The 12,831-nt window shown below is 36.5% G+C and overlaps 1 protein-coding gene across 3 annotated transcripts in view; it reads right to left on the bottom strand.

Annotated features, from left to right (window-relative positions):
- The window catches only part of EIF5B (eukaryotic translation initiation factor 5B), a 41,568-nt gene that overhangs the window by 12,441 nt on the left and 16,296 nt on the right, over positions 1-12,831 (bottom strand). For all 3 annotated transcript variants that reach the window (XM_083362960.1, XM_083362961.1, XM_083362962.1), the window contains 9 exons: positions 12,568-12,718; positions 11,800-11,895; positions 10,371-10,457; positions 10,070-10,153; positions 1,764-2,047; positions 1,358-1,465; positions 1,130-1,240; positions 672-739; positions 274-415 (listed from right to left, as the gene is read on the bottom strand). In XM_083362960.1, the coding sequence (XP_083219086.1) occupies positions 274-415; positions 672-739; positions 1,130-1,240; positions 1,358-1,465; positions 1,764-2,047; positions 10,070-10,153; positions 10,371-10,457; positions 11,800-11,895; positions 12,568-12,718 (1,131 nt within the window). The remainder of the gene's footprint in view (positions 1-273; positions 416-671; positions 740-1,129; positions 1,241-1,357; positions 1,466-1,763; positions 2,048-10,069; positions 10,154-10,370; positions 10,458-11,799; positions 11,896-12,567; positions 12,719-12,831) is intronic.

Below are 12,831 nucleotides of genomic sequence, written 5' to 3'. Positions count from 1 at the left end.
TGCTGCCATATTCTGCTTATAAACTTCTCAAGAAAATCTAGATAAGCTGGGGCAAGAAAAAAGCACTGAGCTACATACAGATTTAAATACAAAAGGGCTTTTCTTTAAAAAAAAACTCCATAAGAAAACAGCTGGTTTCCTACACTGTGCTAAATTATGCTTTAACAGTGATTAAATGTTTTACATATCAAAATAGCTTAATACATGCAACATACAAAGCCAAAATAAAATACATCATAGAATACAAACCCATTCAATGAAAAGTGACTTTACCTTGTTAAGTGCAACTATAAAGGGACATTTTTTGGATTTCAGCAAGTTTATAGATTCAATTGTCTGAGGTTCCAAACCATGCATGATGTCTACTACAAGAATTGCAATATCACATAGTGAGCTTCCACGATTTCTAAGATTGCTGCAATTCAAAAGAATATTGTCAACATATCTAACAGAAAAAACCATGACCTGTGGTTTACCAAAGAATGAATAATGTTTATTCTTAATACAAATTCTATTAAGTAGAAAGATTAGGATATTGATTAGTCTACATGTAATACAGATACGAGACAGCATACCACTTAAAATATGATTAATTTATGCTTCTGCAACTGTTTTTAAGATTATATATTACAAAATGTAACCCCAAAATGATATAAATAATCAACTGTTACCTAAAAGACTCGTGTCCTGGAGTATCAATGATAAGCATTCCTGGAATCTTGACTGTCTCTCTGTCAAACTATTATTGCAAAGTATTAATTAATTGATATTTAGGCAAACCAATTTTTTATAACAGTTTCATACTTGACCACATTTATTACAAATGTTCAATCCCAATTCCATTTGAAGGTACATTAATATTTTAACTATTAATATACAGGTTAACAATTGAGTAACTTTCAATTATTAGATTATGATAATTGAGATAATTTTAAGATCATAAGGTGCTTTTATTGCTAAGTGCAGCATCCAAATTATTGTGAGCTCCATCTTTGCTGACATTTGCAAAATTACAATTGAATAATACAATAAACATAAAAACCTCTATAAGGTAAGTAATTCAATTCTATGTATCAAGTTAATAGTATTATATGAAAGGCACCTAAGGGGCTGAAAGACTCCTACTTACAGTTTTCACCATCTTTGCTTGTTCATTAATGGCTTCCAGAGGAACATTAGTTGCCCCAATCTGCTGAGTGATGCCACCTGCCTCACTGTCTTGCACATGAGTATGACGAAGCTGTATGAAATACACCAGAATCATTATTATATAATATTAAGCAGTTCCCAACTACTACAAGTGTTCAATTTAAGTAAAAGCCAACAGTTTGCAAGCTACTGCTTTATCTGGACTTACCTTATCGAGGATTTTTGTTTTTCCTGTATCTACATGTCCCAGCACACAAATAACAGGTGCTCGTAGTTTCTCAGTATTTACATTTTTATTATTTTCAATTCGACGTTTCTAAAATTAAAAACTGAGAGTAAGTTTCACCCATTAATAAAGAACAAAATGAAATGCAAACAAGTCAGATTTGAGGATTCAAATATTTTAAAGACCAATGCAATATCCCCGATGTTTTTTAGCTTTCTTTTTAAAATAAACCTCAAGTTATATGCTAGTTGACATCATAAACAGATGTTTATATTTAGTTACATACTATAATTCTGTATCAAAAGGCAATAATTCTGGCTGAAATGCAGAGCCTTCTCCAGTTCATGGGGAAAAGCAAAAAATGCTGTTTGAGAAAATGTTCAACTACCTCAATTCGACGTTTAGCGTTGTCATATGAACGTTCTTCTTTAGTGCGATCATCATCCGATTCATACTCTGAATCTGAACTTATTTCTTTATTTAGCTTTTTTTCTACAGACTGTTTTGCAGCAACTGGTGGCTCCGATTCTTTTTCGTCTGAAGTTTTATCTTCTTCACTTCCTTCACTTTCTCCTTCTTCAGAATCTTCACTCTCTTCCATATCCTCATCATCTTCATCTTCATCCTCATCTTCATTTTGTTCTTTGACTTCAATATGGACAGTTTTTCTCTCTGATGAAGAAATACAAGTTACTTAATATGACATAGAACTAAAGAGAAATTTCCTCAGTTAGAACTATTAACCAGTGGAACAACCTGCCTCCAGAAGCGGTGAATGCCCCAACACTGGAATTTTTAAAGAAGAGACTGGACAACCATTTGTCTGAAATGGTATAGGATTTCCTGCCTGAGCAGGTGGTTGGACTAGAAGTTCTCCAAGGTCCCTTCCAATTCTGTTATTCTGATTCTAATTTGGTTCACACAACTCTGCCTTGCCCAGGTATTTGTAGGTAATGTTGCATATCACTGAGAATTCTTTTGAGCAACAATTCTTCCAGCAACATATAAAATATGTAATAAATACATTGCAGACTCATTTCCCTTGACCTGACACATATGCAAAGGGGCAACAGTGCATCAAAAAGTCAAGAGACTGTTTATTCTTTTCTTGGTTATGTTCCCACTACAGAAAATCTTGTTAGACCTTCTCACCCAGTTGGAAAGCTAGATAATTTTTACAAATTACTAAAGTGCTAAATATTAACAGAAAAACAAGCAACATATAAACAGTTTGACACTTCCGGTTTGCCAGGTCAGCCAACATAGACGTCTGGAGGATGGCTCTCGTCTTCCACATCCAGTTTCACATTGGTGGGGGGTCCTAAAAGGGCCGAAGAGCCGCCTTGGAGGGGTGTCCAGATAGAAGGGGCTTTTGCAGAAACGCAGGGGAGCCGCAACCGTCCTGTTAGTGCCTGCATTCCCTTCGTACCGGCACATGAAAGACTGGCCATAGTAATATGGCCAGTTACTAGGCTGCAGACAGCCGAAGTCAAACTTACCATCAGGCAACATTAAAGCAGCGTGGAAGAGTCAGGGGTAAGATTCCTCTCTTATACCTTAATCTTCTTCTTTTCACCTAAATAAACTGCTAAGTACCTTCCCCCGTGAAGAGCGAGGGGGGAATTCAACCCTCCCTTCAAATAAGCGGTGAGCTAGCCCAGGAGTATTTTTTTAAAAAAAAGTTGAAAAAAGAAATGGACTAAAAGGAATTTTCAAAGCGTTTGGGGGACACCCGGTGGCTAAACCTGAAATTGCAATCTGAGTTTCTCTTTAAAAAAATCAAGAAAATATTTAAGAAAAACAAGATAAGATTAACCTTGAACACCAGATGTGAAACTTCACTATGGAAGAGTTTCAAAAACAAATCTATGCTATATGGGAAATATCTTACCAAACTTATCAGTTCCTTTCTTCAGCTGGCGATGAAATAAGAGCTTTTGGAAAAGAACTAGAAAGCATCTCGAAGAAACAAACTCAACTGTGACTACAACTAATATTTTATTGGGACAGAAATTAACAGAAGAAATCGAACAATCAAATACATTGGCAGAAGAATTAAATATTCAACAAATACAGACTTTTGAAGATTATAATGGAAAAAGGCGGAAAAAAATCTATTCAGACCAGGACAATTATATCAAGAGGTGAAAATAATGAGAAGATTTGGTGCTGTTAACAGACTCCTCAATCCTTCAAAAGTGGAAACTAGTGGGCCACTTCAATATGATATAACAACACAAGAATGCTTTGATGATCCTGAGGCAAAGAAGCGAAAAATGACATGGCAAAGGAAGAAAGCAAGAATAAGATTGAAGAAATATGGACATTCTTAAGAGGCCTGAAATAGATAATACCAAAATAGACAGGACTGTATTTGGAATACAAGAGATTGTTTTGATGAGTAGATAAAAATACTAATTAAAAAAAATAAAAAATAAAACACAGATGTATGAATACTAACATTGAAATATTGAGTTCCTTAAATGATATGGATTAAGATGTATATATGTTAAAAATGATAAAACGTAACTAATATACTTGGATGTAGTGACATGAGAGGATGTATTAAATGTTGAAACGGAAGAAATTTTGGTTACTGTATTTTTTGGACCATAAGACACACTTTTCCCCTCCAAAAGTGGGGAGGAAAACGAGGGTGCGTCTTATGGTCCGAAGGTGATCCGTATGGCCAGCCCCAAACTCTGCAAGTGGAAAGCAAGGGAGACTGCCAGGAGCACGAATCGGCACGTGCTGAGAAACGCCGATCTCGCGCTCTTGCAATCTCCCTCGCTGGGTTTCAGCTTCCCTTGCGACAAAGCAGGCTGAAACGGAGCGAGGGAGATTGCCAGGAACGCGAATCGGCCGATCTCACGCTGATGCAATCTCCCTCGCTCTGTTTCAGCCTGCTTTCTCTTGTAGCAAGGGAAGCTGAAACCAAGCGAGGGAGATTGCAGCAGCGCGAGATCAGCCAATTCGCGTTCCTGGCAATCTCCCTCGCTCCGTTTCAGCTTGCTTTCTGCAAGAGAAAGCTGGGCCGCAGGGCCGCCTCCGCGGGTACTGCTCTAACACGGAGAGGGAAGGACAAAGAGGGAGGGAAGGAAGAAAGGAAGGAAGGAAAGGACAATGGGAGAGGGAGGGAAAGAGAGAGAGAGAGGGAGGGAGAGAAAGAGAGGGAGAGAGAGAAGGAGAAAGAAATAGGGAGGGACAAGGAGAAAGAAAGGGAGAGGAATAGAGGGAGAGAAAGAGGGAGGGAGAGAAAGAAAGGGAAAGAGGGAGAGAGAGACAAGGAGAAAGAAAGAGGGAGGGAAATAGAGGGAGAGAGAAAGAGGGAGAAATAGAGGGAAAGACAAAAATAGAGAGGGAGAGAAAGAGGGAGAGAGAAAGAAAGGGAGGGAAATAGAGGGAGAGAGAGAAAGAGGGAGAAATAGAGGGAAAGAGAAAAAGAGAGAAAGAGGGAGAGGGAGAGAGAGAGAGAAAGAGAAAGAGGGAGAGAGAGGAGAAAGAAAGAGGAAGGGGGAGAGAGGGAGAGAAAGAGAAGGAGAGAGAAATTAAATTAGTAACATGATTGTTAAGTGAATCTGGTTTCCCCACTAACTTTGCTTGTCAGAAGGCTGCAAAAGGCGATCACATGACCCTGGAAAAATGTGACCATCATTAATATGAATCGATTGCCAAGCATCAAAATGTAAATCACATGACCCTGGAGATGCTGCAACGGTCATAAGTGTGAAAAATGGTCATAAGTCACTTTTTTCACTGCCATCGTAACTTTGAACAGTCACTAAGTGAATCGTTTGGTTCAGAATATTTTTTTTCTTGTTTTCCTGCTCTAAAAACTGGGTGCGCCTTATGGTCAGGTGCATCTTATGGTCCGAAAAATACGTTAATTTTTAATATGTGGAAACTATAAATGAGAAACAAGAATATTATATTCTCCTCCTCTTTCTCCTCCTTGCAATTGGTATTCTAATGATTACTATTCTAATATTGTACTACTAATATTGACATGGAAATGAGATAAATAAGAACTGGATTACATTACTAGGTATAGGAGAAAATTTTGTAAAGAGAAAGGAGGTTATTTAGCAATATGAATGAGAAATTTTAAACGTTTAATTTTAATATCAATGTAAAATTAAAGCTAGAAAAATGTATAAGGTGTTTGATGTTTTAAAGATGGAATGTTAAAATATAAAATATAGCAAAGTATTGATAAATATAAGAAAACTATTAAATGACTGATGGATAGCTATGAGAAGTATGTTAATTTAGATAAGAGATAGTATGTATCAAAGGAAAAAAGAGAGAGGAAGTATTGGTTACAACAATTTGGAGATTTGTAATAATATGTATTTGTCTGAAATGGAACTATTGTAACCCAGACACCACATTGCTTTTTAAAGATACTACTGTAATATTGGAAAACTAATAAAATAAATAAATAAACAGTGGGAGGAGCGCGGCCCAAAGGAGGCAGGTCCATTGATGAGGTGCTCCAAAAGCTTCGGGGCGATAAGAATGGCGACTAAATTTTTGACTTGGAATGTTAATGGATTAAATTCGCCTCAGAAGAGAAAGAAAGTTTTTTTATATTTAAAACAATTTAAGACTGATGTTATATGCTTGCAAGAAACGCATATTAGGGCTATGGACCAAAAGTTTTTACTGAACTCAAGACTGGGTACGCAATTTGTTGCCTCTGCAATGAATAAGAAAAATGGAGTGGTTGTTTATATTAAAAGTGCTATAACAGCGAACTTAATTGAAGCAGATAAGCATGGAAGATACGTAATGATTGACTTGTTGCTAGAAGGCAAAAAAACGCTTTTAGTTGGACTGTATGCTCCTAATCAACAACAACAACAGGCTGACTTTTTTAGCTTACTTCACACAAAGCTTACTCAGTTGGATTACAAATCGTTTATTTTTATGGGGGATTGGAATGGCGTTTTGGACGTACAGATGGATAAGGCTGGTTTTTTTAAGCGTATTCCGTGTCATGCCAGACTGCCTAAGTCTTTTTTTGAAATGAAGGATGATTTGGAATTGCGAGACATTTGGCGTGACACACACCCGCATGAAAAGGATTATACTTTTTTTTCTGATAGACATCAATCTTTTTCTAGGATCGACTTTATTTTGCTGACTAATGATTTCTTTTCTAGGATTAAGAAGATAAAGATTTGTGCAAGAGCTATTTCTGACCATAGCCCAGTATGGTTAGAGATTAATAAGGATAACAGAGATAGGCGCTCGTGGCGCGTAAATGAGAATTTGTTTAGAAACCAGGAAAATGTGGAAGAGTGTAAACAGCGAATGAAGGATTTTTTTGAAATTAATATGAATAAGGATACTTCTATGGATATGGTCTGGGATGCTAGCAAGGCCTATATGAGAGGAGTGTTGATATATATGAACAATAAATAAAGACGTACGTTGGAAGCTAGAAGGAAACAATTGGAGAATGAAATTAAGGAAAAGGAGAATGCTTTGATTTTGAATCCATTGGATGTGAAGACTAAGGAGGCTATCAAGCTATTAAGAGGACAATTTGACAAATTAATGGCTGATCAAGTGGCAACCAATTTGAGGTTTGCCAGGCATAATACTTTTTGCAATGCTAACAAGCCAGGTAGATGGCTAGCTTATAGACTAAGGAAAAAGCAGAGGGCTTCTAATATAGACAAAATTGAACACAAGGGAAAAATGGTGTTTCAACAGGATTTTATTAAGGAAGCCTTTGTGGATTTTTATTCTAAATTATATGCTGAGAAGATTAATGAAAAGGACATTGATGAATATTTGGAGAATGCTAGCATCCCGGTGCTTACACAAGTACAAAAAGAGGAGATTAATCAACTGATTACAGAAGAAGAAATATTTACAGTAATTAAGGAGTTGAAGGTAGACAAAGCGCCAGGTACAGATGGTTTGACTGCGGCCTACTACAAAAATTTACAATTAGAGATGGTTAAACCGTTAAAGGAATTGTTCCAGACAATCCAGAGAGGGGGAAAGGTGCCTCCATCTTGGAGAACTGCCTTTATCTCTTTGATTCCGAAGGAAGACCAAGATGCTACTCAAGTTAAAAACTATAGACCGATATCACTATTAAATACAGACTATAAGATATTTGCTAAGGTGTTGGCTAATAGATTGATGAGGGTTCTGCAACGGGTGATTCATGGGGATCAAACTGGGTTTATTAGTGGTAGGCAAATGAAAAATAATGTGAGGCATATAGTAGATGTGTTGGAATTTTTGGAAAGGAACAACCAGATCCCTGCGGCGCTAATTTTTTTAGATGCTGAAAAAGCTTTTGATCAATTGAATTGGCAATTTTTGATGAAAGTTTTAGACAAAATGAATTTTGGGGATAAATTTTTGCAACCAATCAGGGCATTATATCAAAAACAAACAGCCCGAATAATAGTTAACAATAGCCTGACAGAAGTATGTAATATTGAGAAGGGCACAAGGCAAGGGTGTCCGTTATCGCCCTTGTTATTTGTGTTAACATTGGAGATATTATTGGTAAAAATACGAAATTCAGAAAGAATTAAGGGTATACAGATTAGAGATCAGGATTATAGATTGAGAGCGTTCGCAGACGATCTGGTTGTTACAGTGACCCAGCCGGAGAGTTCTGTTGTGGACCTGATGGAGATAATAATGCAATATGGGAAGGTTTCTGGATTTAAAGTTAATGCACAGAAAACTAAAATTATGGCTAAAAACATGACAGCATCGCAAAAGGCCCTTTTAGAAGGGTCAACTGGATTTGAGATTGTCAAAAGGGTTAAATATTTGGGGGTGTTTTTGTCGCCCTCTAATACAAAATTATATAAAAATAACTATGAAAAATTATGGGGAAAAATCCAAAAAGAAATGGAGAGTTGGGAAAAACTGCAATTGTCTTTGTTGGGGCGAATCGCAGCAGTAAAAATGAATGTCCTGCCTAAATTTTTATTTTTATTTCAAATGATACCGGTTCTTAAGAAAGATTCTAATTTGGAGGAATGGCAGAGAGGTATCAACAAATTTGTTTGGGCAGGGAAAAGGCCACGAGTTAAACTTAAGATTATGCAGGATACTTGTGAAAGAGGTGGTCTTAAAATGCCTAATTTTAAATTATATTATGAAGCTGCTGCGTTAGCAGGTATAAGTGATTGGATTAATTTGACACAAGAGAGATTATTAAATCTTGAGGGCCACGACTTGCTGTTTGGCTGGCATGCATATTTGTTGTATGATAAGAAGGTAGATAATGTGTTTAGAGTGCATATTTTAAGACAGGCATTGCTGAGAGTTTGGAAGAAGTACAGACATAAGTTAGATTGTAAGATACCATTGTGGGCAATTCCAAAACAAGCAATAGAAAATATACATGCTGGTTTCAAACATGATGTGACTACATACAAGGAGATTCTAAGCTTGGAAAGAAATGTTTGGTGTTTGAAGCCATATAGTCTCTTGCGGGACGAGAAGATTGTTCAAAATTGGTTTCAATATACTCAGCTACGGGCCAGGTGGAAAGAAGATCAGAAAAATGGTTTCACAATGACTGATGAAAATCTGATAAAGCAAATTAGAAATCAGGGTCCAGCACATATTAAACGGATATATCTTGCATTGATAGAGATTGATTCAGAAACAGAACTTGTTAAGGATTGTATGATAAAATGGGCCCAAAATATCCAGGAAGTTATCACAATGGACACGTGGGAAAAGATTTGGGTGAGGAACGTAAAATTTACACAAGCTCAAAATTTAAGAGAGAACTTTTATAAAATGTTTTATAGATGGCATCTAGATCCTAAAAAGCTTGCAAGTATGTATCCGAATTATCAGCCAAAATGCTGGAGATGTGGTGATGAAGATGCAACATATTTTCATGTATGGTGGACTTGTAAAAAGATCAAGGTTTTCTGGATAAAAATTTGGTGGAATATGCAGAAGATTTTTAAGCAAAGGATAAAGTTTTGTCCGCAACTTTTCTTGTTGGGAATAATTACGGATGCTACGGTTGTGGACACTAAATTGATGTTAAATGTAATTACGGCAGCAAGACTTTTGATAGGTCAGTATTGGAAGAAAGAGGAACTGCCGACCATAGAAGAGTGGACTTTAAAGGTCTCCGACCTGGCAGAAATGGCGAAGATTTCGGCTTATTTGAAAGATCACTCGCAAGAACGTTATATTATGGAATGGAGAAAATGGATTGAGTTTATCCAGAACAAGTATAGGGTTAAGAAGTTTCATGTAGCATTTGAATAAGTCTTCTTTCTTTTTTTTCTTTTTCTATTTTAGCTTTTCTATATATATTTAATATTACTAAGGTTTGTTTTATCCTATATAAGCTAGAGAGTGATGGATTTTAGAGTTTATGGTTTTTAGTATATGGTTGTTTATGATTGTTTTTTTATATATATATACCTTGTATTTAGCTCTGGGAAGTCGGGGGGGGAGGGGGGGAGGGGGGAGAGGGAGGGGGAGGGGAGGGGGAGGGGGGATTGTTAAAGATAAACTGTATGTTAAAACTTTTCAATAAAAAAAACCAGTTTGAAATACCATTTGAATCATGTTTACACTGGTTGCTTACTTTCCCTTACTAGAAAAACAAGCCAAGGCTTTAATGAAAACAAACACATTCTCACATTCCTTGTAATATTCCGTTCTTTTTCAAAAATTTACCTTTTTCTCTTTCTTCATCACTGGCCATAGCTTCCCAGTCATCTAATCCTGCATCTTCAGGTTCTTCCTCTTTTTCTTCTGAAACTAAACAATGATAGATTTTTCTATGCAACAAAGTTTGCTTCATAGCTTACTGGGCATTAAACTAATTTCTTACTGGCTGAATGTAAACATTTGAAAATTTTTCATAAAGATCATAGAATAGCCTCACACAGAGATTAATTTAAGGAAATTAAATGAGGGTACCACAAAGAGCTGATTATGATATAATGAAAGACTGAATGCTCAGTTTAGAACTGACCTGGTTTAGCTTGAAGATTAATCTCCTCTTTTTCTGGTACAACTGTTTCTGCAGTTTCTTCCACTGGGGATGCCAATTCTGTAATTTCTAAAAATGCAATTTAAAATTATTAGTTATGGCTATTTTAAATTCATGTCATTGTTCAAGAACAAAGCTCCTTCAGCCATACTTACATACATTCAATTAGCCTAAAAAACAATATTTATGCTTCTAAGATATCCAATAACCACAGCCTCTAAGGCAGGGATGTCAAACTCAATTTCATTGAGGGCCGCATCAGCATTGCGGTTGCCCTCAGGGGGCTGGGTGGGTGTGGCCAGGGTGGGTGTGGCCTACTGGGTGGGCGTGGCTAGAGTGCATATGGCCTACTGGGTGGGCGTGGCCAGCTCTACATCGTTGGCATCAAGGGTGCCTATGGGGGCCTGGGCAGGAGTGGGACAGATCTGAGGGTCTCTGGCAAAAGGAGGGTCTCTGGGCCAGGGCCAAGGTAGTGGGGGCCGTTCCCTCACTGTTTCCAGGATGGCTTCGTGGGCCACATGAAACTACTTAGCGGGCCGCATCCGGCCCCTGGGCCTTGTGTTTGACATGTCTGCTCTAAGGGAAGTCCATTTGACAAAGGACTCACTATTTAATGCAGACTTCCCTACACTGTAAGCACAGTAAATTATAATGCATGTGGTCTCTGCAGTAATATCCATTTGATTAATTAATTTATGCATTAATGGCTGGCGCAGGATGTAAGAATGAAAATAAGTTTAAAATACCTGTAGATACATAAAAACATAGAAATAGCATCCTAATTATTAAGAATATAAATCATGTCAATTTACTATAAATCAGAAACATTCTACACAAAATTAATCAATCATTTTTAAAAGGCAGAGAACTTTTCAATGCTTTTGTTGCATGGCTAAATTATATTCATTATCCTATGAAATTCCAATTTATTCTGATACAAGCACATAGTAAAGAAAAAACTTTTACTGATCATGACATATATTTTACTTTTCAATTTATCTAATATGAAAGCAGAAAAGGAATGAACCATCACTTTGTACAAACCTATCTGGAACATCTCAGATTCTTGCATTAATATTTTAAGTCAGTCATGAATTTATTGAATCATAGAATGATAGGGGTAGGGTAGGGTGGAAGAGACCTTAGAGATTATCTGGTTCAATCCCCCACCTGGTGCAGGAATTCACCAGCAGGACATCTCTGGTATTTAAGCACTTTGTGCAAAAGAGATTCTCCTGATGGACCTCTCACTGGACGGCACAACCCACTAAAGACTATCCTTTGCTCTATAAAGATGTATGAAAGGAGATACGTGGAAGCACAGAAAGTAGTGAATGAAATGATTTAATCTTCTCTTCTTGATTTTTAACCTTTTTCTGTGTTTACAGTTATTCATAAACAAAATCATTACCTTCTTTGTTTTCTTGTTGCTGTTGCTTTTTTTTCTTTTTGTCTTCATAAATGGGTCTTTTTTTTGGTACTGAATCTTTGGATGGCACCTCCACACCTGTACATTAAACAAAAAAATGACAAGGGATTGAATTTTGAAATTAACAAAATAGGATAAAATTTGAGGACAAACATCTTGACCCAAATACAGTATGTCTAGATTGAGACTTAGGACTTTCATTATGGATCAGTTAATCTGCTAGTGTTTTGATTTTACACTAGTATTTCTATTATTGAATAATAAATATTAATAGTACTTACACCTTAAATTCAGTGGAAAAAATACAGAAAACATCAGGTAATAACAATAGTTTCTAATCTGTATGCTAAATGAAGTAGAGCTGAAGAAAAAAAAGATGACCTGAATGGCAACAAAGAACTACACATAAAAGCGCAGAGCTTATTTGTACTTTGGCTTACTAAAATAAAATAGGATTGTTTAAACATGATCGCAGACGCTCATTTACAATTGTACAACTTGATCTGAAGCAGATTTTGTCAGTAATAAATTTTCACTTAATTCATTGGAGGCCATTCTGAATAAAAAGTATAGAATTGCAGTATTTTGACTTAATACTTTACACAATACAAATAAGAATTGCAAGAGTTACAGCATTTCCATTAAAATGACCCTGTGCTATCCTAATAACCATATTCTAATGAAACATGTATGATATTTTACCCTGAACAGGATGAAAATTAGAAAATTAATATAAAGAGCAATCCTTACCCTGTGCTTGCAGCAACTTAAGAGTGGCCTCTGCCCTGGCTTTGGATTCTCTTTGAGATTTGGTTAGAAGCTTTCCTTCCTTCTTCAAACGTTCTTTCCTCTCCTTTTCTTTTTGTTTTTTCCTTTCCTTTTTTTCTTGTTCCAAGCGTTCCTACAAAAATCAAGTTTTAGCCACTTTATGACTTCCAGTCAGTGGTGGGATTCAGCCAGTTCGGACCACTTCGGCAGAACCGGTAGCTAATTTTTTGTTGCCCAGGCCCAGAA

Source organism: Vipera ursinii, assembly GCF_947247035.1.
Source record: "Vipera ursinii genome assembly, chromosome: 4".
Classification (NCBI taxonomy): domain Eukaryota; kingdom Metazoa; phylum Chordata; class Lepidosauria; order Squamata; family Viperidae; genus Vipera; species Vipera ursinii.
This window is presented reverse-complemented; position numbering and strand designations above follow the sequence as displayed.